The sequence below is a fragment of the Lissotriton vulgaris genome, chromosome 7, assembly GCF_964263255.1.
Source record: "Lissotriton vulgaris chromosome 7, aLisVul1.2, whole genome shotgun sequence".
In the NCBI taxonomy this organism is placed as follows: Eukaryota; Metazoa; Chordata; class Amphibia; order Caudata; family Salamandridae; genus Lissotriton; species Lissotriton vulgaris.
Genome location: NC_141695.1, coordinates 1,198,988,060 through 1,199,012,906, shown reverse-complemented (window position 1 = coordinate 1,199,012,906; position 24,847 = coordinate 1,198,988,060). Strand labels below are relative to the sequence as shown.

At 45.4% G+C, this 24,847-nt stretch overlaps 1 protein-coding gene across 1 annotated transcript in view; it reads right to left on the bottom strand.

Annotated features, from left to right (window-relative positions):
- Window positions 1-24,847, bottom strand: part of LOC147703163 (integrin alpha-X-like) — a 278,416-nt gene that overhangs the window by 90,817 nt on the left and 162,752 nt on the right. Inside the window, exon 12 of the mRNA XM_086931704.1 lies at window positions 22,287-22,435. Coding sequence (XP_086787830.1) covers window positions 22,287-22,435 — 149 coding nt within the window. The remainder of the gene's footprint in view (window positions 1-22,286; window positions 22,436-24,847) is intronic.

The following is a 24,847-nucleotide window of genomic DNA, read 5'->3' as shown; positions in this document are numbered from 1 at the left end:
TTCTCTGGGGCCGCACAAAGAATCTGGAACTCGCTGTCATCTTTCATCAGAAGAATTCCCTCTCTTTCAATATTTGAAAAGGAAGCCAAAATCTTTCTAACTGGCAAGTTTCTCCCATAAATCATGCATTGCACACACCGCTCAGGGGCTTTGCCTATTTTAGTTGCCGCTAGAGTTTGGTCTGACTGGCTGCTATCCATCTTGTACTGACCTTGTACTCTCACAAATGTAATTGCTGGATTTCTCTGAATTATAATCTGAACATTGTATACATCCTGTTATTCCCCAAACGTTTCACTTCCTTCTACCCCTTCTTTGACTATTTCATACTTGTATACAACGTGTTATCCCTGAAAAGTGCTCTGATATCCTAACGGGTCACGTTAGCACTCTATAAAACACTAAGGGCCAGATGTAGGAGCCCTATTACCGGTCTGTAACGGCCGAATTCAGATTAGGGTTTCCAGATGTAGGGGGCCTATATTTTACTGATTCTGTAAATTTACAGAATCTGTAAATTTACAGAATCGGTAAAATACCGAATAGGTATATTTACCGATTCAGAAAATCCACATGTAGGTGGCACTCCTAAGAGTGCCACAGGCCCTTAAGAATCGGTATTTTACCACCCAATCCTATTGGGTGGTAAAATACCGAATTCAGGTGTGCATGCACATCTGTGCATGCACACCTGTGCAATGTGACACACAGACATGTCCTTAGGGCATGTCTGTGTGCCACATGGCACACAAGTCCGGAATTGGGGTGCTAGAGGGTGTCAAAGTGACACCCCCTGCACCCTTGCAGGATTCGGTATTTACCAAATCGGTAAATACCGAATCTGTATTTCCCATTGATTCCTATGGGCTTCAAGGCCCATAGGAATCAATGGGAAATACAGATTCGGTATTTACCGATTCGGTAAATACCGACTCTTACAGAATCGGTAATTTTTTACCTACATCTGCCTCCTTCCAATTTACTGACTCTTAAATACCGATTCGGTATGAGTCGGTATTTAAGAGTCGGTAAATTGGATTTACCTACATCTGGCCCCTTATAAATAAATAAATAGACACACACTTCCCACTTTAAAAATAGCTTTTTAAACGTGTATGCTTAAATCTGTCTTTGAAAAGCTACGGTTGTTACTTTCGTGTTGCAGTTGGTTCTGATAGTGTCAGTGCATTAAACCACTTATAAAGATGTCAATGAGTTTTAAAACTGCTTCTGGGAAGTCACTGTAAGAGCACACGCTTTTAAACTACTTGTTTTTACAATTGGTTTAAATGGGCTGCAGCGGGAACCAGTCAATGCCAAATGCAGGGCCCTCTTCTCTAGCCAAGGTTGATTCCCTTGCCCTCCAAACTAGGAAGTGAGGGTCCTCACTGGCTGTGCTGCCCAGATATATGCCTGCTTGGGCGGTATCATAAAGGGCCAGCCGCAGCATGCGGTAGCCCAGCTCGCAGGACTACCTGATCCAAGAGCCTCAATACTCCCAATCACAATCTCAAACATGCACATTACTGCTTTGTAGGAATTACTTTTACTTTTTTAAACCATGATCTTACCCAGAAATACCCATTTGCTTCTACATCTTTAGCAATATTGGTTCATTTCTTGCAAAAACGTGATCTGCACATTCGTTAGTTAGAAATTAGATCGCTCTCGGCATGTTTATCCAAACACGCGTTTATGATGGCAACAAGCAGCCACAATTTTACTGGAGGCAATTAGGAAAACTAGGAGAAAAAAGAAACAACGTCCCTACAGTCTGATATCAGGAGGGCAGAACACCTCACCATGGACCAAGTGTCTATGTAGGTATATCACTTAATCTTAGTTTAAGTGATATACCTACATAGACACTTGGGGCCTTATTTATGAAGGCCTTGCACCGCCGGTGCGTCACTTTTAACATGGGAAAAAGTGACGCACCGTTGGCGCAAGGCCTTCATAAATAAGGCCCTTGGTCCATGGTGGGGTGTTTTGCCCTCCTGATATCAGACTGTAGGGACTTTGTTTCTTTTTTCTCCTTGTGTATACCCTCTCCCTTTGCTTAGCACTGGGGTAACTCCCTACTTTTTTGATCAATCAGGAAAACTATACATCATTCAAGCTTTCACGAAGCATACCCCTTTCTCGTACCTGAATGATAATTTGTCACAGGACTCCTGGAATGCTGTATTTCTTGCCCGAGTCCCCTGATCGGTCAACAGCTCAGAAACACTCAGTGGGCCAGGCCAGCTGTATGTCATTAGAAAGCCTCTGTGTTTGGCTGTCGTTTGTGGAGACATGCAGAGCCAAGGGACAGGGCTCCGACTGATCCAGTGTCCTGGTTCCCTCCGGAAAATAAAGAGAAGCAAGCTTCGCTGCCATGCGATTCATTCTCTGCAGATGGAACATACATCAACGAAAACGTGTGTTTTCACCTCCGGTGCCTACACTAGTGCCCACAGGAACTGTATCCTATCACATGCTTAGGGCCAGATTTATGAGATTGTCACGCAGTTCAGCGCAGCGTCACCATGCTGCGCTACATTGCGCGACAGGCAAAGGGCAGGAATGCGCTGTATTTAAAAGAATACAGTGCATTCCTGCCTTTTCCCCTGCACTGGCGCCATTTTGACTGACTAGCGCCAATGCAGGCATCTCTTTCTATATGTGTGTCAGAATGCAAGACACATAAATAAAGGACAAAACGAGGAGCAATAAAGATGTTTCTCCTCATTACGCCACACCTGGGGAATTGTAGGATTTTGGCGCAATCCCAGGTCTACCACTTCTAGTAAATTGGAGAATGGGTCAAAATCCATGGATGTTGCAACAGAACACCCATGCAACACCCATGGAAGGCCTCCCTGCCGCAGAGTAAGGCAAACCAGCAACTTCAAATGCGTTGCTTTACTCGAGATTTATGAAGCCACTCAGGGCCATTCATATTTTTCGTTTTTTAGTTGTGTCACTCTGGCACCACATTGCGTGGTGCAAGAGCGAAGCGACTGAGCTTGTAAATATCTCCCTTAGTTCTTTCCTGGCTTTCCTGATCTCTGCCTGATTTGTTCTGGCAGTGAAAATTGAATCCTTCCCGCTTGCCTGAACTAAAAGACTCAGATGAGGCAATTTCTTGCCTGCCCTGCTCTGACCGTTCAAATCACTTCCTCAGTGGTGGCTGGCATCTATGGGGAGGGGTGTGAGGAGGGGTGAGGGGTGGGTGGGAGCGTGAGCTAATATTAAAAATAAAACTTACCTGAACCGACATCCTCCGCTCCGGACCACTTCTGAGGAAGTGGATGCTGCAGTGCGGGCACCAATCCTGGCAAAGCTCTCATGCTGTGAGAGCAGCACCTTGCTTGGAGTGAGCGGCCTCACTCTGCGCTCTCCAGTGCCCTAGAGGCCTGCACTTACTCTAACCAAGCTGTCTTAAGGCAGTTGGGTTAGAGGTTTTAAATTGTGCATGTCTGGAAAGCCATTGCGAGATGGCTGGCAAAAGGGACATGCACACTTTGAAAAGTGTCAAAACAGCCCACCCTCCTCCCTGCTGCTGTCATTCAGCAGTTGCCCCACCCCCGTCCTGACGCTCAGTTCAGGACGGGAGGATGAAAAATAAAATGGTAATGAATATATTTCATCTTTGAAGGTAATTTAAGTGGGGGTGATGCTCTTCCGCTCCAACGAAGGAGCTGCACCTGTACTTCCTGCAGGATAGTGGCAGATGGAGTTACCTCCTCCCTGCTCCCCACTGACATAAGAAGTAGATCCATCCTTGGAGCATTCACAGCACATACCGCTCAACCTATCGACTTTCTATGGAGAGTGAAGTAAGGTGTTTGAGGACTGTCATTACAGGAGGACCCTGGAACTGAAGAACATTTTAGGGGGTTAGGAAGGTTTGCAACAAAAGTGGCCCCAATTAAGTTTATAGGAAGTATTTATCATGAAAGGAGAGTAGAAGTGAATACATGATAGAGTGGTTTGAAAGGTATGCAATATTCAACCTAATATGAACCTTTTTTAAATATCCCTGCTCCTTTAGTGACTGATGATGCACACATAAGAATAGGACACGTTACAACACAAACTTTTACAACGCATGCCTTTACAACGTGTTTTATACATCGCAACATCCGTTACAACAAATGATTTTACAACGCATGCCTTCACAACGCATTTTTAGAAACTACACTCACAACATATTCCATTACAACGCATACCATTACAACGCATAATACTTTTAGGGCAACCGTAGTGTAAGTGTTGGATAGTCTAGGGGTAAAAATTACTATTCCCACTCCAGTGAGTGCAACAGTAGGGCAAGAGTTGGATAGTGTAGGGGTAAAAAATACTATTCCCACTCCAGTGAGTGCAACAGTAAGGAAAGTGTTAGATAGTGTAGGGGTAAAAATTACTATTTCCCTTTACTTAAATTATAATGCATTGTAGTGGCATGCGTTGTAGTGGCGTGCTTTGTAATGACATGCGTTGTAATGGCATGCGATGTAAAGGATGTTGCGTTGTAATGACTGCGTTGTAAAGGCAGTTAATTGTAATGGCTGCGTTGTAATGGTTGTTTCCCACACATGCCAATGCTCCAGAGTTGGGCGAGCTACTCCCGATTTTTTCAAGATAAAAAACAAGATTTTATATTATCTCCCTCTTAAAACGTCCTTCACTTCAATGGCAGTTAACGAGAAATATTAAATATGCTATTTGTCTGTAACTCCTCCTCTTATCTGGTTCCAAATGCTGCCAAGCATGGCTGCTGTCACTTCCTTTCCGCTTGAAATCAGCATTTGATGCCACTTCCTGCCTGTTCTTTTCTGACAACGCAAGACAGTGTCACTTCCTTCATGGCCCTGTACAACACCGATACAGAATGTCCTTCCTAGCAGCTCTACTTGTCGTAGATGATGACGTTTCCAGGCTGGCCTGCTCTCACCAGTGAAGCTGGAACAATTTTTCGAAGTGAGGGGTGCTAGCATTAATGTTACATCAATGAAATCATAGGGATCGTGAAAAATTCAGGAGTTACACAAAGAACAAGTATAGCAAATGAGTCACGCCTACTCAGCAGAAGAAATTCATGGGTGTTGTACGGAAACAGTGGTGCATTTTAAAGCACACTGTCAGAACCATAATACTGTCGGAAATATATTACTAACACATGGTGTGGTACTGCATTGCCTTTCACAGACAGCACAGTTTCCATTGGAATGGCCACAAATGTCACAGTGACATGCTGTTTTACTGATAACGCTATAGAACACACAGACAATAATGTATGGACATCGGTTATCGGCCAATATATACCCTTTGCACATCACCAAGTAAAGTGTTTTGATTTGATTTGATCCTATTAAATTTTTTGCTTCCATCACACTTCAGAATTGCAGAAAATGTTCTTCATTTCCGCTTCCTAACTGCTGATATATTTTGAAATATTTGTACAGTTATTTTACAGGTATTTAAATGTTGTCATCCTACAACTTTTCCTTTCACACTCACTCCCTGTACTTGAGCACACCGTCACCATAGTTCATATTCCAAAATCCTCTAACTTTGCAGTCCGCAAAAGAAAACACCGTTCTTCATATTACACGGTTAAGAAGCAATTTGTTTAAGGACATAGCCTAACATTTGACCGCTGTCTTTTAACACACAGCAAATATGACAAGATAAATATGCAATTTAAAGGCCGCTTTATTTCTCAATCACCTTCTGAACTCCAGTATGGCTATACTGGGGGTGCTCTAGCCCCACTCACCCCTTCCAGCGCCTATGGCGTTCATAGTTGGAGGTGTTGTCCTTTGACCTGGACGAAGGGCTAAGAGATTATGTCACGACGTTCTATCTTGCCTCCTCTGGCAGTTGCGTATCATGGCTTCTCCCGCCTTATTTTTTGACGCATTCCAGCCAAGTGCACCACACCCACGTGACTCAGATTCAGATGTGACGTATCGTGACATCCAAGCAGGGTAGGTCACCCATATTGTTTCATGTTTTATCGCCGACGCTGACTGGGTTTACATTTGTCAGCTTTTAAATGTGCTTGTGTGCACTAGATCTGCCAGACAGGATAGATTGCATTTCTGCATTACAGAACATTTCGCAGTATGTCCTTGCCGAGTTTTTGCCTCTCTCTTGTTTTCCATGTCCTGTCAAAGCTTCTGCATTTCACTAACTCTGCATAAATGTAAAGATAAAACCTCTAATATGTAAAAACCTCTAATATTTAATCACGCGGGCGAGCGCCATTCCCACACCAGCCATTCGACTGGATAAGGTATAAAATAAAAAGGTTACTCATCGCAAACATTTCTGAAGGTTTTAGTTAGTTACGCAACAATGCTATAACTAATAATTTTGAAGTGACCTGGCCATGGTGAAAAAATGTTCACAGTGCTGGCACTATAAACGTTTGTTTGTGAAAACGCTTGGTAAAAAACCGTGTAATGCTGTTTATTTCCCCTCAAACGTCGCAGTGTGTTTTTCTCATGATTTGAGCCTCCAAACATTTGAATATTTCTTTAAAAAAAAAATATATTTTTATTTTCTGCACAAGTCATTTAGTAGTACAACATTTGTATTCATTATGTCTCGCATTATATTCTGCATTGTACACAAGGATCGTAGATATACATAGTATTGCAGTTTTCTTTTACATAACATCCCTTTTAATTCGTAAACCCCCTCCCTCAACTTCCCTTGCAATTTCAACGAATCGTCTGCGTGTTTCGCATTGTACTGAGTCATCTCTATACATTTCAGTATTATCCACTGTTCCTCCTACTACCAACACTCCTGTCTTCAGTATTAATTTCCTCTAATTTGTCAACCACTGCACCCTTCAGTGTGCTTTCACTTCAGTCAGTACTAGGAGGAAGGGGTCCCAGTGTGAAAAAAGAGTAATATATACACAAATCACAAAATTATTCTTCACAACACTGAGTTGATCCACACTGTTTAATTCACAATGGGATGTGGTATATTGAATATACAATCAATTTACCAAACACAGTTAACGGTTGTATAGTGCAAGGAAGTGGAAGGCGAGGGGAGGGAGGTGGTGATAAAGTGAGGATGTGGTAATGAGGGGTATTGGTGACAGTAAAATCAGTCAATCAGTGAGACTATGTTGACAATTCGATACAAAACAAAAAAAGCCATAAACTCGGCGTATTAAATCAAATCCAAACAGCATACTTCACATAATACAATCAATGTAACAATGATGGCGTGAAGTTGACAAAAGGAAAGTGGTTGTCGACATTTGGCCCTCTAAACGACGCAGGGTTTGATCATGCCCTTGCTGTGGGGTCTTCTTCAGGACCAAGGGGGGGCGGGGGGGCAGACAACCTGCTATATGATCTAAAGGATGTAGGTTGACAAAAAAAACTTTTTAAGGGGGCCGGTCGAGCAGTCGTCCCGTCAGTAATGTGATGTCAGAGCAAATCTGTCATCGAATCGCGGGTGGATTACTTCCGTGATTACGAGCCGAGTGGATCGGGACCTCTACAAGCCGCTGGAACTCGCCACTGGAATTCACTTCAGTCAGGCGGGGGGGGGGGGGGAGGGGGGGAGGGGGATTGGGAGGGGAGGGGGGGAGAGAGGAAAAGAATATGGGGGGGTGGGGGAGGGGGGGAAGGTCCTATTTTTACATCCTTGAGACATCATAACTATCGTACTAACAGCATTTGTCTATACCAATACTGTGACATCACATGCTTCAAATTCTATAATTATGGCTTACCATTCCGTTGAGATGTGCGTTTTACGGAGGCCTCTACACTCCTCCCTTTGCAGTTCTGTCCCTTCTGCTTTCCCCCATCGTAGCACCTCCCCCTGCCAGTCACTAGGGTTGGGTGGTCTAGCGGATTTCCACCTCATCGTTATTGTTCTTTTAGCCAAGAGGAGGGCCAAATCTACGAAACGTGTGGTGGTGTTTTTCTTCTTTTCGGTGGGGCCCAGGACTAGTATACAGTATGCCAGGGAGAAGTACGGTCTTGCGGGTGCAATCGCTGACAGGGCCTTGTGTATTGTTCCCCAGTAATGACCTAGTCTGGGGCATTCCTACATGTGCAGGAGGCCTGCGTCCGCCGCCATGCATCGGGGGCATGCGTCCGTTGCCTCAGGAAACATTGCATGCAGTCGGTGGGGGGTAAGGTACACTCTATCCATAATCATTAGTTGAATGAATTTAAATTTAGGGTTTTGCGACACCTTTTTGGGAAACTTCAATACCATTTCCCATTCCTTATCTCTGAGCGCCCGGCCTATATCTTGTTCCCAACGCTCTCGGGTGGGTTGTAGTGAGATCGCCCTGCCATTTCGTATGCCATATGTCAACCATTTCGTTAAGTGACTTCCGGTCCCCATTAAATATTGCATGGTGAGTAGTGTGTTCGTAGATGGCTCTGTGCCGTCCTGTGCCCATGTCGTAGTAATGTAATGTGCCACTCGTGCATGCATTAAAAACAACGCTTCGGGGGTCTGGTGCGCTCGTGCGAAGTCCACGTGTGTCATTAGACTGCAATCTGCAAAAAAATCACCTATTTGCAAAACACCTGCATTATGCCATGTTTGGAGCTTGCGCTCTGTCAGCAACCCTGTTCCAAGGGGAGACCTAGCAAGGGTTTTGTTGGCGCTTAAGAGGTCGCCGCACTCGTATACTTGAGAGCTTTCCTCCAGCATCTAATTGCAAGACGTAATAGGAGTGGCGTCGATCTGGGTGTCTTAACTTTCGGTAGTAACAAGCGGTGTATGATGCCGTGGTCCCTATCGGCCGTGGTCATATCTAGCTCGTGGAGGTTACGGCCCGCCAGCCAGTTGGCCAGACATTGGAGTTGGCAGGCGTAGCTGTATGCAGTCATGTCTGGGACCCCCATACCGCCCTGAGATGTTGGCAATTGTAACTTAGCGAGCCTTATACGTCGTCTTCCCGATCCCCATATCAGTTCCGTCAGCAATGTGTTCAGCAATTTAAAGATGCTCATCGGTACGATGAGCGGTAAGTTCGTGAAGAAGTACACCATTCGGGGTAGGACCACCATCTTGGAGATTGCCACCCTTCCTGCTATTGACAATGGTAGGGTATTCCAAAACTGTATTTGTGTTTTAAGGGTTGTAAGCGCCTTACCCAGATTACCGTCTAGGAGATCTTGCATATCGCAGTATATTTGTATCCCTAAATATTTGAATGTCGAGGGTGCCATCTGGAACCTGTGCGGGGGAAACTGTAACTGGGTATCCCTTGAGGCGTCAGCAAAGCAGTAACTGTACGATTTAGTTTCATTTATAGCAAGGCCAGATATTTCTCGTAAGGTTTCAAATATTGCAGGCATTGGATCAAAGCAGTCAGACATGTCCCTAATGTATAATATTATATCATCTGCATAAGCTGATACTACGCGTGGCACTGAATTGCGCAGTATCCCACGAGGCGTGGCTAGAGCTCTGAGTTTATGTAGTAAAGGTTCCAGGGCAAGTATGAACAGCAGGGGCGATAATGGGCAGCCCAGTCGCGTGCCTCTAGCTATCATAAACTGTCCGGATATACATTTACTAGCAGCCCGTTCCGACGTTGTCCGGGTATGAAATAGAATGTCTGCATGAAAGCCTGTTATTTACAGTGAGTACACAAATGTAAATCGTCACATATGCAGCATTAGGTAAGTATCACAAAAGGTAAGATGAGTCAGATGCCTTCTTTAACAATGACCTTGCACGTCGTCTTTTACCTGTTCAGTTTAGTTGTGCATATAGGGTAACGGTACTTGTCCATTGCTGTACAACATGGGCGTCCACTTGTGCAGCCAGTGTGAGGAACCGGCCTTGTGATATGTGCCTCAGCAGCGGTAACGTTTGCAGCCTGTGGGTGCTGTGGAGTCCATTGGTGTGACAGTCCCCCACAGTGTCCTGGTCGATGTTGTGCGTCTGGTGTTAAGTCCTTTATGCTGAGAGTTCATTACGTGACAGTGTGCGTGCGACACTGCGCGTGTGTGAAAGAGCAGTCTGTTGAATTTTTTGTATCCCCGCTGGTACGCTGACTCACCTCAGCCCCTGCCTGAGCACCGGAGTAATATGTTAAGGTGTGTCGCGGCTCCAGCCACGAGCGTGTTTGTCCGCTGTAGTTGAGGCCACTGCAAAATGTGTGAGCCGGGAACGTGTTTGCCCGCTGTCTTGCCAGTTAGACGACCCGCATGGCGTCAACGGCGAACGCACCGCAAATTGCCAAAAGCACCACCCAGTGGTATTGTAACGGTAGTCCCCCCCCAGGACTTTTGGCGCAAGCGGTGGAATACAGCTTGGTTTGAGGCGCGCCCATCGCTGTATGCACACGCCCCCAGTACAACGCACACACCCACAACGGAGTACTGTGAACGCTTATTTTACACGCCCCCAGCTCAACGCACACGCCCACAACGGAGTACTGTGAACGCTTGTTTTCCAGGATTGCCGCGCCCCATTTTCCACGAATGCCGCGCCCATCGCTGTATGGCCACGCCCCCAGCACAACGCACACACCCACAAGGGAGTATTGTGAACGCTTTATTTTTCGGAATGCCGCGCCCATCGCTGTGTATGCATACTGCGCACATCGCTGTATGCACACGCCCCCAGCACAACGACCCGAACTGAACGCCCACGCCCACAAGGGACTACTTTGCCCCTAAGGTTCTTTTACCCTTCTAATGTATATGGTGGGCAGCTGTATAGCCTATGTCCATCTGCTGAAACTGTCCTTCCAATGCTGTATTGGGTGTTGTGATTGGCGCTGTGGTTCTCTTTATAATATTAGTATGGATATGGATAAATATATATATATATATATATATATATTCACTGAAAAAACCATAGGTTTCACGCCAGTTATAGTTAGCTGGAAATTTTACTGACATAAAACCATAGAAATTCCAACGCTATAGTTAGTTGGACTCACTATAACAAGCGCGCCTGCAATGCACTGCTGATGACGTCACATATTACATCACTCATGACATCGTCACTGACATCACTCATGACATCACTGATGACACCAGCCAGTGAATGTGTGTCTTTCTTTAAAATTAATATGTTTAATATTTGTATTTGTAAAGGTTGATGGAAGAATAAATGGTTAAATAAGTGTGTAAATGGATGTTTTTTTAAAAAAAATGATTGGTTAACTGCTTTATTAAGTGTATTATATTGAATACATATATTAGCGAGTAACTTTTAAATATTGAAATATATGTATCAGTGTTTCACTTTGTGTATAAGTAGCTGCATGGGTTGGTGACTGACTCACTGTTTGTATGTGTTTTGAAGACAGCATATGTGCAGGACTGTATGGGTGGATGAGTGGGTATATGTGTGTGTTAGTGAGTGAATGACTGTCTCACTATTGTGTTTTTTAGTAACAACATATATTTTATTCTAGTGTATGTGAGTTTTGATGTATATAAGTGAGTATATGTGAGAGTAAGAGATTGTAAGAGTTCCTGTTTAAATAAGTATATGTTTATATAAATGATTGTTTAAGAGAGTAAGTATGTGTAAGTTTCCTTAGACGTAAAGAGGTAGTGTGTGTATAGTTTTATATGCAAATAAATGGATGTTCAATAATTTATTTGCATGTGTGAGTATGTTTGTGAGTAACTTTTGGATGACTGTCGGTGTATAACAGGATGTATAGATGTATCACTACATATGATGAGTGAGTATATGTATGAGTGACTATATAGAACAGTTGGTAAATGAGTGGATGTGTATATAGATGGTGGAATTACTGAATTGGTTGTTGTAACTGGTATGGGTATCTCCATTTTTTTGAAAATGTTAGTTTCTATTTTTAAATATCTATTTCAAGGGTTACATTACACTAAAAGGAGGTCTGTCACTCTGTCACAAGGATGGTGTCATAAGTGATGTCATGAGTGATGTCACTGACGATGTCATGAGTGATGTAATATGTGACGTCATCAGCAGTGCATTGCAAGCGCGCTAGTTATAGTGAGTACAACTAACTATAACGTTGGAATTTCTATGGTTTTATGTCAGTAAAATTTCCAGCTAACTATAACTGGTGTGAAACCTATGGTGTTTTCAGTGAATTTAAAAGGTTTTTTAAATGCTAATTCCTAACTATAACTGGTGTGAAACCTATGGTTTTTTCAGTGAATTTCATAGGTTTTTTAAATGCTAATTCCTAACTATATATAAGGCCTCAAACCTATGAAATGTAATATTTTTTATAATGAATCCTATATTGTATATTTATATAATATTTTTTAATTTTTTTATTTTTTATTTTTGCCCTGGTGCGCTCCCGGTGCGCGCCCCGGTGTGCACACTGGAAAGCGCAGTTTTCTGGAGCGCCCCGGGTCGCGTACCGGTGAGTGTCCCGTTAGCACTATTCCCGCGAACGAAAACATCGTGACGTATCGCGTAGCCGCGTACGCGTGATACGCACGGCGTAAGCTCACCCGGAAGTACTCGAGCGAATATGATCGCGCAACGTAAGCATCTGACGCGCTTACGCGACGCGCCCGGGTCATGTGACCTGAAAATAACACTTTTTATTGGTGCAGAACAGTTTTGGTTTCCAAATTATGAAAGCCCGGGTCATGTGACCTGAAAATAACACTTTTCATTGCTTCAGGACAGTTTTTTTTCCAAATGATGAGAGCTCCCACCTTTTTTCCTTATTCTGACTTTGTCCTATGACTGAGGAAGACCTGTTTGGAGATATAAGAGAAATATTTTGTACTTTAAAATGGCTACAGTAGCCGCAGCAGCTGGAGCATCTGCACCACCACCACCACCACCAAGAGGACCACCACAACATCACATTGGTGGTCAAGAAAAAGAGGAGGAGGAGGAGGAGGAGGAGGAGAAGGAGGGGAGAAGGTGGCTGCCAGAAGACAATACCCCATACAGGCCAAGGCAGCACATTGCATGGGAGTTTTTTTCTATCCCAGAGGGCAAGAAGAAAGTCAATGCGCCCAAGGTGACTTGCCAAATCTGTGGCATTGAACTTTCAAGGGGGAACCCTAACAAAAAATATTCATTTGGTAACAATAACATGATTAGGCACATGCAGCGCAAGCATCCGTACAACTATGCTGCCGCAGAGGTGAGAGAACTGGCCAGTACCCCTCCCCAATCTTCAACCAGTACCTCCAAAAGAAAGCAACCCACTCTTTCGGGACCAGAGACAAGGGAGACGATCCCTTGCATACAACCACGGTTTGGTGAATTCAGGATCACATGTATTTTTTGTGGTAAGACCATCTCCTATGGTGAACAGAGCATAAAGCTCATCCTCCTTGCTGGTGACAACCACAATTGCCCCAAAAAACCCTAATTTTTTCCTGATTTTTTTTTTGCTCCAGTTGAGCCATTTTCAATTCCCTGTTTTTTGTTTCTCCCCATAAAAGTAACAAAAAAAATATAAAATAGTTCATAAAAGCCAAAAAAAGTACAAAATGTTCAAAAAACATTAAAAAAATATAAAACAACAAAAAGAAGAAAAAAAACAGTTCTTTTTAGAACTACCTCCAATTTATAAAAAAGGCTACATTTTTTAAAAACTCTATCATTCTTTTTTCCCCATGGAACGCTTCCCGGTACGCTCCGCTGTGCGCGTACCTGGCACTCCCCCCGCGCAAATCAAAAAAAAAATTATTTTTTTTGACCCGCGGGGCCCTTTTATAGCCCCCACATCAAACCTAGGGGGTCAAGGGGGATCTACTCTGCCCCCTTATGGTCATTTCCCCCTTTGTTTTTGCCACCTCTTGTGTCTCGATCCTACCGAGACACAAGATGGCGGCCGCTCCGAACTGTTTGGAATGTTGACAGACACCCGAGAGCCAATCAGCTTTCCGCTCGCGAACTCGCGTAGCGCGCTGGTTAGCGCCCCAGTGCGCGTACCGGGGAGCGCTTATAGATGTATATATTTTTTTGAACCTAAATTACTCAAAATCCACTGGAGCACATATCTTGAGACATAGCAAAGGCACATCGGGCTACCAGTCCCTACAATTTTGCCAAGTTTGGTGGAAATCCATTCAGCCATTCGGGCTAAAAGTGAGGTCGACCGCCCTATGGAAATTAACATGGGGAAAACACGTTTTGGGACCCCCCTTTTATCTCGGCCCCTCCTTGACAAATCCCCCCAAACTTCCAGGGAAGGACCGGGGCGCCACGAGGCAAATTTGAGGAAATTTTCAGGCAGATTCCTCAACCAGCGCTAAAGTTATTCACAATAGAATGTTGAGATTTCGTATTGAAAATAATCCTAACTATAACTACCTACTGGCGACCGCCAGTAGGTTATATATATATATATATATATATATATATATATATATATATATATATATATATATATATATATATATATATACTATCGGTATGAATTGCTGCCGGCCACTAGCATATTGTTTTGTAGGATTTCGTTTTGATAGCATTTCTTATCTGTGACAGGCCTGTGAAACGCTCCGATTCACAGTGCACTACTTTATTTTTCCTTGCAATATTATATAGCGCGAACTCGACAACATGGCATGAGCACAATTTACATTACAGAAGAACACATTCATTTGTGGTAGGCAGGGGAAGACAAAGCGGTTTGCCTGGAATCACAGGATGTTGAGCTGATGCCGAGATTCGAACGTAGCTTCCCAGCTCTAAAGTTCGCAATTCTAGAACTTGTGGCGGGAGGTGTGTCTAAAAGTGTATGTCGGTGCTGTCCATCAATGAGAGTGACCTGTGAATTTTTCAAATGGGTGTACCCCCAATGTACTTACCAGGGGAGGGTAAACACCAATTATTCCGCAACTTTCTTTCCGCATAACATCACTCTGCATACTTTCATTACGAAAGTATCATGACTCCGCAATGCCATTATAACGCATGGCATTACATTTTATATGCTTTTACCACGCATACATTTACAACGAAATTCATTGTAAATGCATGAATGGTAAAAGCATGTTTTTGTTTATGTTTAGATAAGGTAAGTATGGGTATAGGGGTATATGTTTTGGGGTACTGAGGTATATGTTTTGGGGTGTTTGGGTATTTTAAGGGTTCAGATATAGTTTGGGGTTATGGGGTACAGGGGTAGTTTTAGGGTTTAGAGATAGGTATGGGCTTTGGGGTACAGGGGTACAGGGGTGTTTTTAGGGTTCAGGGGTAGGTTTGGGTTTTGGGGTACAGGGGTATTTTAAGGGTTCAGGGCTAGGTTTGGGTTTTGGGGTATAGGGGTATTTGTAGGGTTCAGGGCTATGTTTGGGTTTTGGGGTACAGGGTTATTTTAGGGTTCATGGGTAGGTTTGGGTTTTGGGGTACAGGCTTATTTTTAGGGTTCAGGGCTAGGTTTGGGGGTACAGGGATATTTTTAGGGCTCAAGGGTAGGTTTGGGTTTTGGGGTACAGGGGTATTTTAGGGTTCAGGGGTAGGTTTGGGTTTTGGGGTACAGTGGTATTTTTAGGGTTCAGGGCTAGGTTTGGGTTTTAGGGTACAGGGGTATTTTTAGGGTTCAGGGGTAGGTTTGGGTTTTGAGGTACAGGGGTATTTATAGGGTTCAGGGCTAGGTTTGGGTTTTGGGGTACAGTGGTATTTTTAGGGTTAAGGGATAGGTTTGGGGTTTGGGGTACAGGGTATATTATAGGGTTAAGATGGGTTAGTGTTTAAGGGAGTTGGGGTATTTTAAGGAGTAAGGGTGGGTTATGATTATGGGGTGCAGGGGTATTTAAAGGGAGCATAGTGGGATTAGCACACAATATGAGACATGACATGAAGGGCGGAACGTACCACACGCCCCCAGCGTTTGTCACGCCCCCAGCACACGCCCACAGTACAACGCAGACACACCCACAAGGGACTACTTTGCTGGCAAGGTTCTTTTACCTTTTAAATATATATATTGGGCGTCTGCATAGCCTATGTCCTTCTGATGCAACTGCCCTTTCCAACGCTGTCTTGGGTGTTGTGATTGGTTCTGTGGTTCCTGGGATTACCCGCCTCAAAGGTTTGGGCTATCTCTTTATAATATTAGTATGGATTAGTGCGGACACGCGCCGTCGAGCGTAGATATAAGAGATTCACCCATGCCAGATATTCAGGCGGTATGCCAAATCTCGCCAGAGCTGCAAACATATAGTCCCATCTCAAGGAGTCAAATGCCTGCTTTAAGTCCAGAGAGATACATCCCTCTGTTTTACTCCTTGCATCCTCGTGTAACATTATCTGACTCAGTCTCCTTAGATTAAGCGCCGTACTTCGACCGGGCACGAAGCCACATTGGTCCGCATGTATGAGCTCTGGGATGTATTGGTTCAGTCTTGCCGCTAATATCTTGCTAAGAATTTTGTAATCCGTATTTGGTAGCGACAGCGGTCTGTAATTCGCCAGCTGTAAACCGTCCCTACCAGGTTTTAAAAGGGAGACTATCAGTGCCTGTAGGTCGTGGGTGGTAGGGCACTGGACTCCATCGATTCTCGATATAGGAGATTCATTTGCGGGGCTAGTAAGTCAATATATACTACATAGAATTTGTCCGGTAGGCCGTCAGTCCCAGGGGTTTTATTCTATGGCAATGCTTTAATTGCCTGTCTAATTTCTGCGGTCGTAATGGGTTGCGCTAGATCATCTCGTTGCGCAGTCGTAAGCTGTGGGATGGGTAAGTCTGCCATAAAGGACTCGAAAGTCATGGCCGTCATCGATGGATGTGGGCCATATAGTTGCGTGTAATAGTCTTCAAAGGTGGTATGGACATCTAATTGTGTCCATATCGTCTTCCTATACTGATTGTTAACCTCTACTATAGGGGTGCACATAGGTGCATTTCGTACCATTCGTGCTAGCAATGGCCCGACCTGTCGGCTTGAGTGTGTTGTCTAGACATTTTTTTCCCTCTAGTCAATTACCCTTAACTCCTCAAGTAACTCTGCATGTTGTATATGGGCCTCTTGGAGTTGTGTAAGTTGGTCGTTTGTGCCCGCAGCCTCGCTTTCCAGCATTGCTAGTCTGTCCTCTACCTCCGTAAGTTTCTCCACCACAGTCCGTCTGATGCCTACTTTTGTGCCCATTGCCGCCCCTCGTATGGTCACCTTGAAGGCGTCCCATTCTATTTGTCTGGAGCTAGCTGTGTTTGCGTTCTCGTTAAAAAACTTTGTAAATGTGTCCGATATTGTGGACCTAAAACCAGATCCTCGAGTACCCCCGGCGGTAGTCGCCAAGTCGGTATCGGGGTTGGTACCCTTCCCTATTGCATTGTTAGTTCTACTGGGTTGTGGCCGGAAAGTGTCTTTCCCATATGTGTAGCAGAATCAATGGACCCCAGCAATGTGTTAGAACAGAAAAAGCGATCTATTCTGGTATGCAATTTGTGTGGTGGTGAGTAGAATGTATACTCCCTATGGTCTGCATGTTTGATTCTCCACGCATCAGACATGTCCCAGCTTTCTGCCCAGTGTGCTAGCGCCTATGCTTGCTTTCTACTATCGGCTGTGTGTAGTTGGGGGTGGGACCTGTCAAGGGAGAGATCAAGGACCGCATTGTAGTCCCCGCCTATTATCCAATCATGTTCCGACCAATCTGATATCACTCCGCTAAGAGTGATAAGGAACTTCATCTGGTCCATGTTGGGGGCATAGACGCATCCCAGTACCACAGGGGTGCCATCTAAAATCCCTTGTATAAAGATATATCGTCCCTCCTTGTCCACCCACTGCTCCAGTAATTTAAAGGGGACGGAATTTCTAATCCATATAGCAGCCCCTCTAGAGAAGGCTGAGTAGGTAGTGGCAAATAATTGGCCCTTCCATTTATGGTGTAATTTGGAGCCTTCTGCCCCATTTAGATGGGTTTCTTGCAGATAAGCTACAGTGATCTTTCTTCTGTTCAATTGTGCTAGTATTCTGTGCCGCTTGTGCACTGATCCCATTCCACGCACATTCCAGGTGCAGAACGTATATGTATTAGGTGTCGTCATAGTGAGGAGAATATATGGTGGATGCTATACCCAGTACAACAGGTGTGTTAGTCATGATGTGGGCAAAACAAATAAACGTAACAGTGCCTTCGCCTAGGGGGGGTGGGTCCGGTTACGCTCACCCGGTAATTGTCCACTGAAAGTTCCTACCTTTCACCCTGTTAACACCAAGAACCCTATATCACGTGTGCCCACCTCTTCATGGTCAAATTATACATTTACATACATTACTAATCGGCATCTTCATCACGGGCATTCATAATTTGTTCGCTATTTGCGCCGTGATACGCAGAAATAATTGCAGGCTAGTGTCCGAGTCCGAAACTTCCATGCGTGTGCCAGACTGGCGATCCATGTCTGGCTGTTCCTGGGCGTCGTGGGCTGCCGGAGACGTCGTCGTTAGGAGCTCTGCCTCCACCACTGTCTCTTCCACAGTCGGAGTCGGGGTCGAGTCTGTGTTGGTCATGCCATGTGTGTGTCTCTCCTGGTTCGTGTGTAGTTCCATCCGGTGAGAGGGGCGATCTTCCAGTGCCTCAGTCAAGGGATCTTGCGAGGCGTTTGGCGTGAGTATTATCTCCATTCATTCTGACGCTTCCTCCGGGGTGTCAAAAAATAAGTCTTTTGTCCATGCATGATTTTTAGTCGTGCCGGGAAGAGGAGGGCGTATTTTAGGTTACGATCCCGCAGTGTACGTTTCACTCCCATGAAGGTCGATCTAGCTTTCTGGACTGCTGGGGTGAAATCCGGGTACAGTGATATTGTCCTATTTTAGTATTTCACTGGGGCGTTCTCTCTGGCAGCTTTGAGGATCGTGTCTCTATCCTTGTAGTGAAGTAGGCGCGCAATCAGGGGGCGCGGGGGCGCTCCTGGTCTGGGCGGCCGTGGAGGTACCCTGTGTGCTCGTTCCACACTGTAGAGTGGGGTAAGACCCGTTGGTGCCACCACATTCTTGAGCCAGTCTGGGTGGGGTTCGTCCCCTCGCTGCGTTCCGGAATGCCCAGGATGCGGACATTGTTGCAGCGTGAGTGCCCTTCCGCGTCATCCACTCTGTCCCGCAATCCTCTGAGCTGACGCTCCAGTTCCTCCAGTCGCGTGGAATGTTCTGTCTGCTGCGGTATCAGGTCATCGAGTGCCAGTTTATGCTCAGTGACTCTCTAAGCAAGTTTGTTATGGTCAGCATTCAGCAGGGATAGCCCTGTGGACATTGCGTCCATGCGTGTTTCCAGTGCCTCTCTAGAGGCTCTGATTTTGGACAGGATTAAGTCCAATTTGGCTTCCTGTGAACCTATCCCTGTTGGTGGTATCACTTCATTATTGGATGAGTCTAGGGGGTCCTCAGAACCGGTAGACTGCATTGTGCCTAGATTGCTCCCTAATGTGGTGAGTTGGCCTCTCGTGCTGCTGGCTGCGTATCCTTCTCTCGCAACTCTGGGAGTCTACATGTGTGCCACTGCAGGCCCAAAGGAATGTTCTCGTCAGGCATCAGCCACTACCCAGTTAATGGGCGCCTCTACATGCCCCACGCCGTTCTCCCCATTGTACAATGTGTGTCTAGGCGCCGTCTTCTCTGTTACGCCGGTTTCAGGTTCCACCTTTCAGGGGGGGGGGGGCCGGTGTGCATTATCGGGGGCTTCCAGGGGCGCGCCACCACTGTAGTGCGTTTCACTTATCTGCACTTTTATGTCGCTGTCAGCTCCCCCTCATCTGCTCATTTAATGGCCCCTCTGTGCTTGCGCGCTGGGTTGTAGCTCTCCGTCCTTCCCGGGCTGGTGTCTCCCTTCGTGAGGCCTAGTTATTCTTCCCTTGCCTCACGGCGCCATTTTGTGCCCTGCAGCGGTGGTTGTGAAAACTTTAATATTGTCCCGCAGGGAGCTCAATGCCTATGGGTGGGGAGGGGCTCTTTCTCAGCAAGCAGCAGGTGCCTTTGATTTTAGTGCTTTTCAGCGCTTTTCCTCCTGTCTCAGCACCCTGGGCAACTCTGCCAGTCTAACTCCGTCTGCTCCGTTTTCAGTGCGCAGAGGCCGCACCTCCCCGACGCGTGCGAGCCGATGGTTCTGCCAGTAGGAGCATTCGCTCCGTTCTTTTTTCCGCTGCTCAACGGTAGGCCTGTGGGAGGGTGGGGGGGGGTCGTACACCCCGTGCCGGTAGGCGCCGCAGGTCACAGTCTGTGTTCAGCGGGGAGCAGCCCGGCAGCCGCCCCTCTCCTCGGCCGTCCGCTCGGCTCCGCCCTTCACTGTTGGCTGCGGCTTCACTCCAGTTACGGCCTCGCTATGATGTACGGTCGGCATCTCAGCATAGTGCCTCCGTCAGCTTTCTATTTCGGCCACGCTCCTTCCATACTTGCCGCGCTGCTTCAGTGTGGAGGTGGGGGTTCCGTGGAGTCGGGTAGTTCAGGATATTAGGCTAATATTCAGGGTGATGGACAGAGCAGTCTTAGCTCAAGTCCTCCATGTTCGGCCGGTAGCCACACCCCCCAAAATTTAAATATTTCGCCAGTGAAAATAAGGAAGTGTTCAGCAAGCTACACTTGTTGACATTTAATTGAAATACATCAATGATTTAAGTAATCACTACATAGGTAGTAATAAATTGGGAACTGAGCTTTTCACATGGTTTACAAAAATACACAAATACAAACATATGCAGAATTGGGTCCGTCCACGTTTCCAAGCATCAAAGCTACATGGATCAGAATGCAGGGAAAAACACAAGACATGTATCGTCACATGACACCGAGCGCTCTGAGATTTTTGTATTACACATGAAAACACTGTACTGTTTTGAAGCTAATGCGGGCAGTCTTATCATTATTATTATAACCTTTGAATCAGTAAGAGATCCGTTGAAGACAACTGCATGGCTCAGGTTAATTAATGGTTGGTTTATACTCTCATTGGGTGGAATGTTCTACCACCACCTGCGGTTTAGGCCATTAACTCAGGTTCAGGGCCTTTAACAACAGTAGCAGCTGCTACTTAAACAGCGCTGGGGGAGGGTGGCTGCGGGGAAGTAGATGGAATGAAAAAAAAACACTTACCTGTGTGCCGCTGCCTCTCAGTCCTCTCCGCCCACTTCCAGGACTCCAGGTCAGGAAGCAGGAACAGGAAGCACCCAGGCTTTCATACTCCCCTAGCCAATCACGATGCTGTTAGCAGAGTCATGACTGGCCTGCGCTTCATGGTTCGGCGCTCAGATGGGGGCTGGGGGCTGGGCATGTTCTCCACCCAGGCTGTTATGTAGCCTAGGTGGAGAACATGTAAAGTGCGCATGACTGTTTGGCCGGCCAAACATTCATGCACACTTAGGAGAATGCCACCACTCCCCCCCCCCCTGTTCCTCTGACACAGGTCAGTCCGCCCCTAACCAACTGAGCAAGGACAGAAAAATAAAATGATAATAACTATGCATTATTTTCATTTTAATTTTCCTTTTTCATCTGCTCACAGAGCAGTGGGGCGACGCTCCATCGCCTTAGTGGAGGAACCGCCCCTGGAGTTTGGCATACAACATCTAATTTGCCTCTATTTACATGTGATAATGAATCCATTTGTGATAATAAACATGTAGTGCTTATCTGCCTCAGATTTGGTTCTCTCCGTCATATGTATATTGGGCCCCTCCTTTTGACTATGGATTTTAGACAGATTGGACGTGCGTTTTTATATTTACAGCCTTTATTTACACCCAAACTGTGTTTTTATGCATCCTGGTTTTTGATAGAGTCTTTAGGGCCAGTTCTTAGTATTTTATCCTAGGTATACTTGAGTCACTGATTTTTCTTATCTTAAGCTATTTTAAAATGTATTTTGTTTTTACTTGTATCTTCGAATGCGTTTTGATTCACTGATGTATTGTTTACTTATATGTTTTTTTGCAAAAAATTGAAAAAGGTTTTGATGATGAAGAAGCAAATTTAAGACTGTCTCTGCTAAATCATTGCCTAAGGCCGAAGAAAGTGCTGGAAACTAAATAGCATTAACCAGGTGGGTTCTATGGCATGACAAGAAGCAGCGAGATGTGCACACTAGGAATGACAAGAGAAAGACTTAAAACTCCTATAGCAGTTATTCTGAAGTGGAGGACCAGAAATGGTCCATGCATCAAATCTAGGGCAGATGACTGTCCAATAGAATGACTTGCCAATTGTCTGTGCCAATAGGGGTTTGTAGAGTGTGCTATTAAAATATGTTGACAAATCTACTAATAAGCAAGTGGGTGCTTTGGTTCCCTCTGTTTTTATGTCACATTACGATGTGGGGGTTGCCACAAGGAGGTACACACCCACTCTTGCCCTAGAAAGACTCACCTGATCCCCCACCAAGTGCTGTCTGGTTCTCCAAGCACCACTGTCGTGGTCTCTCCGGAACACATCCACTCTCCCCACATGTTGGTATCGTGGGGCTCCCGTCACGTAGAGGAGCTCCCCGTTGCTCCGTATGAGCGTGACAGCATACCCTGAAGAAAATAAATAGCGCAGCCATTATTTAAGTAACATGGCCAGCTCATTGTCCCCAGACTGTTTGGGTAAACAGGAACACAAACCCACTGCTCAAATACATATGTAGTTATTTAGAATTAGGCAGATGTGGGATATTTGCCAAAAATTGCCATATGCCCCGGCCGCCCTATTTAGAGTATATAGCCATGCAGGTACACGAAATACTGCTTATGGGATATCAACCAATTTTTAACAGCTCTAATTATCCCCAATATCCTGCTGGTGATCATATTAAGAGAAAGGGCTGAAAGTACCAAAATGAGGGGTATACATCAAGCTGCAAAGAAAAGAATCTGCACACACGTATGCACTGTTACCTTCATACCAGAACATTTCCACCATGCAAAAAATGGTTGACGCCCAAACCGGATCATCTGACTGCCATCAAACAGCTCCCTCCCACAAAGGAGGACAATGCAGGCCCCATTCCGTTTGTCGGGTCTTGGATCAGATCATTTGTCCTCCCACAACATTCTCCAGAATTGACTACTATGCTGGTACACAGGGTCCCTGCCTTCCAATCTCCCCCCCAAATATCCTCGCACAATCCTGGTTAACTTAACAGACAACAGAATTAAGGAATTGATGCTGGCAAAAGTTATAAAAGAAAAGTTGTTTTTCTGTGCAGAATGATTTCTATTTTAGGATTTATTCAGATATGGCAGCTGAAAGTGATCCTCAGGCGTAGGGAGATCAAGAATATGATTCCAGATAGGCATGCTTTAGGGGCGCAGGCCACAATGGTTCAGACATATAGGCTCAAAGTGATATACAAGCAGGGACATTTTAAGTATTATGGAGGCCTTGCGCCTCGCGTATTTTGGGGCCCCCTGTCCCAAACAGCTTCGAATACATGATCCACTTTAGGCTCTTTCATGCCCTCTTTGGACATGTCTCAAGGCACACTTATCAAGGACATGCACTGGCTCATGATACACAAATGTGCTCAATTGAAACACCTCACACACACATTTAAGGCACCATAAAACTCACGACCCACCTACCTGAACAGTCCACCAACCACCCAGACACCTCCACTTTGCAGGACTCCTACTCGCAAACTTCCCATGCATAGTTACAACCAGATCAGGAGTACAGGCGTTCCCTTACGTCACTCCTAAAGCATGGCATGACCCCCATCCACATCAGAGCCTCCTCCTCTCTTCTTCAATCCTGTAAGATGCTGAGGACCGGGCTTTTCAATTACCCAGCTTACCATAGGCAGGGCTAGGCACAGACACCTGCTCAGCACCAGGATACCCCTGAGGTTGAAAGTGCACTTTACAAATGCACATAACAGAAACAATTGTCTAAATTAACTCCCAATGACTATCATTTACAACCATAGCCTTTTATGCACCAACAGGGCCGGACTGGGACCCAAAACCGGCCCTGGAAAAGTGCTTGGCCAGCCCCCCAGGGGTTTGGGGATGCGGCCGAGCTGTTTACCAGGGCGGTTTCTGCCGATTATGTTACAGCTGCCGATATTGCAGCTATGCTGTAAAAACGGCCCTGTAACAAAATCGGCCCCCAGGGGCCCAAAACCAACTCCTAACCCTGGCGGCCCACCAGGGAAATGCCCGGTGCCCGCTATGGCCAGTCCGGCTCTGTGCACCAAGGATCTGAGCCAGTTTTCCAACAAAGATCCAATAATCCCCGTTCTTACCTCTTGAATGGGCATCAAGTAAACCCCACCTACACTGGCAGCACTGGATATCATTTGAAGAGTGACCCTCTCCACTTGAACCATCTGAAGAATCCGAACGCTTTACCCACTACCCCTCTGAAGAACTGTATTCCCCACCAAGAACAGCTCTCAGCTGCTCCATAACTAGATTAACCTATCAGAAGTGTCCTCATACATAGTACCTACACAACACTTCTAACTTGTCACTTCTCAGCTCAACACTTCTCAAAAAAAGAATCCAAAAAATATTCAAAATGTCAATTCGAAAAATATGAAAAACAGGGAAGGAAAGGATCAGGAAAACAAAAATCAATGAGAGAAAAAAGAGAGACGAGCGTAGAGGAAACGAGTTGGGTGCAGATCATTTTCAGGATAAGAAAAACAAAAAAGGAAAGCCGAAAACAAAAACAAAGGACAAGGGAGTTACATCTATAGGTAAATTATATAAGGATGGAGATCTGCTCTCCTTTCAGATGTTAGCCGATGAATTTAAACTCCGCCAAACGGAATTCTTTAAATTTCTTCAGATGAGGGACTTCCTGTTGAAAAAACAAAGGATAATAGAGCCATGCTTATTAGTTGAGGCTGTTAGACGGAAACACCGCATTGGTGGGATTTATAGGTGCCTATTGAATACGCAGAGAAATGATTTGGAAACCCAAAACATAAGATGGAGGAATAG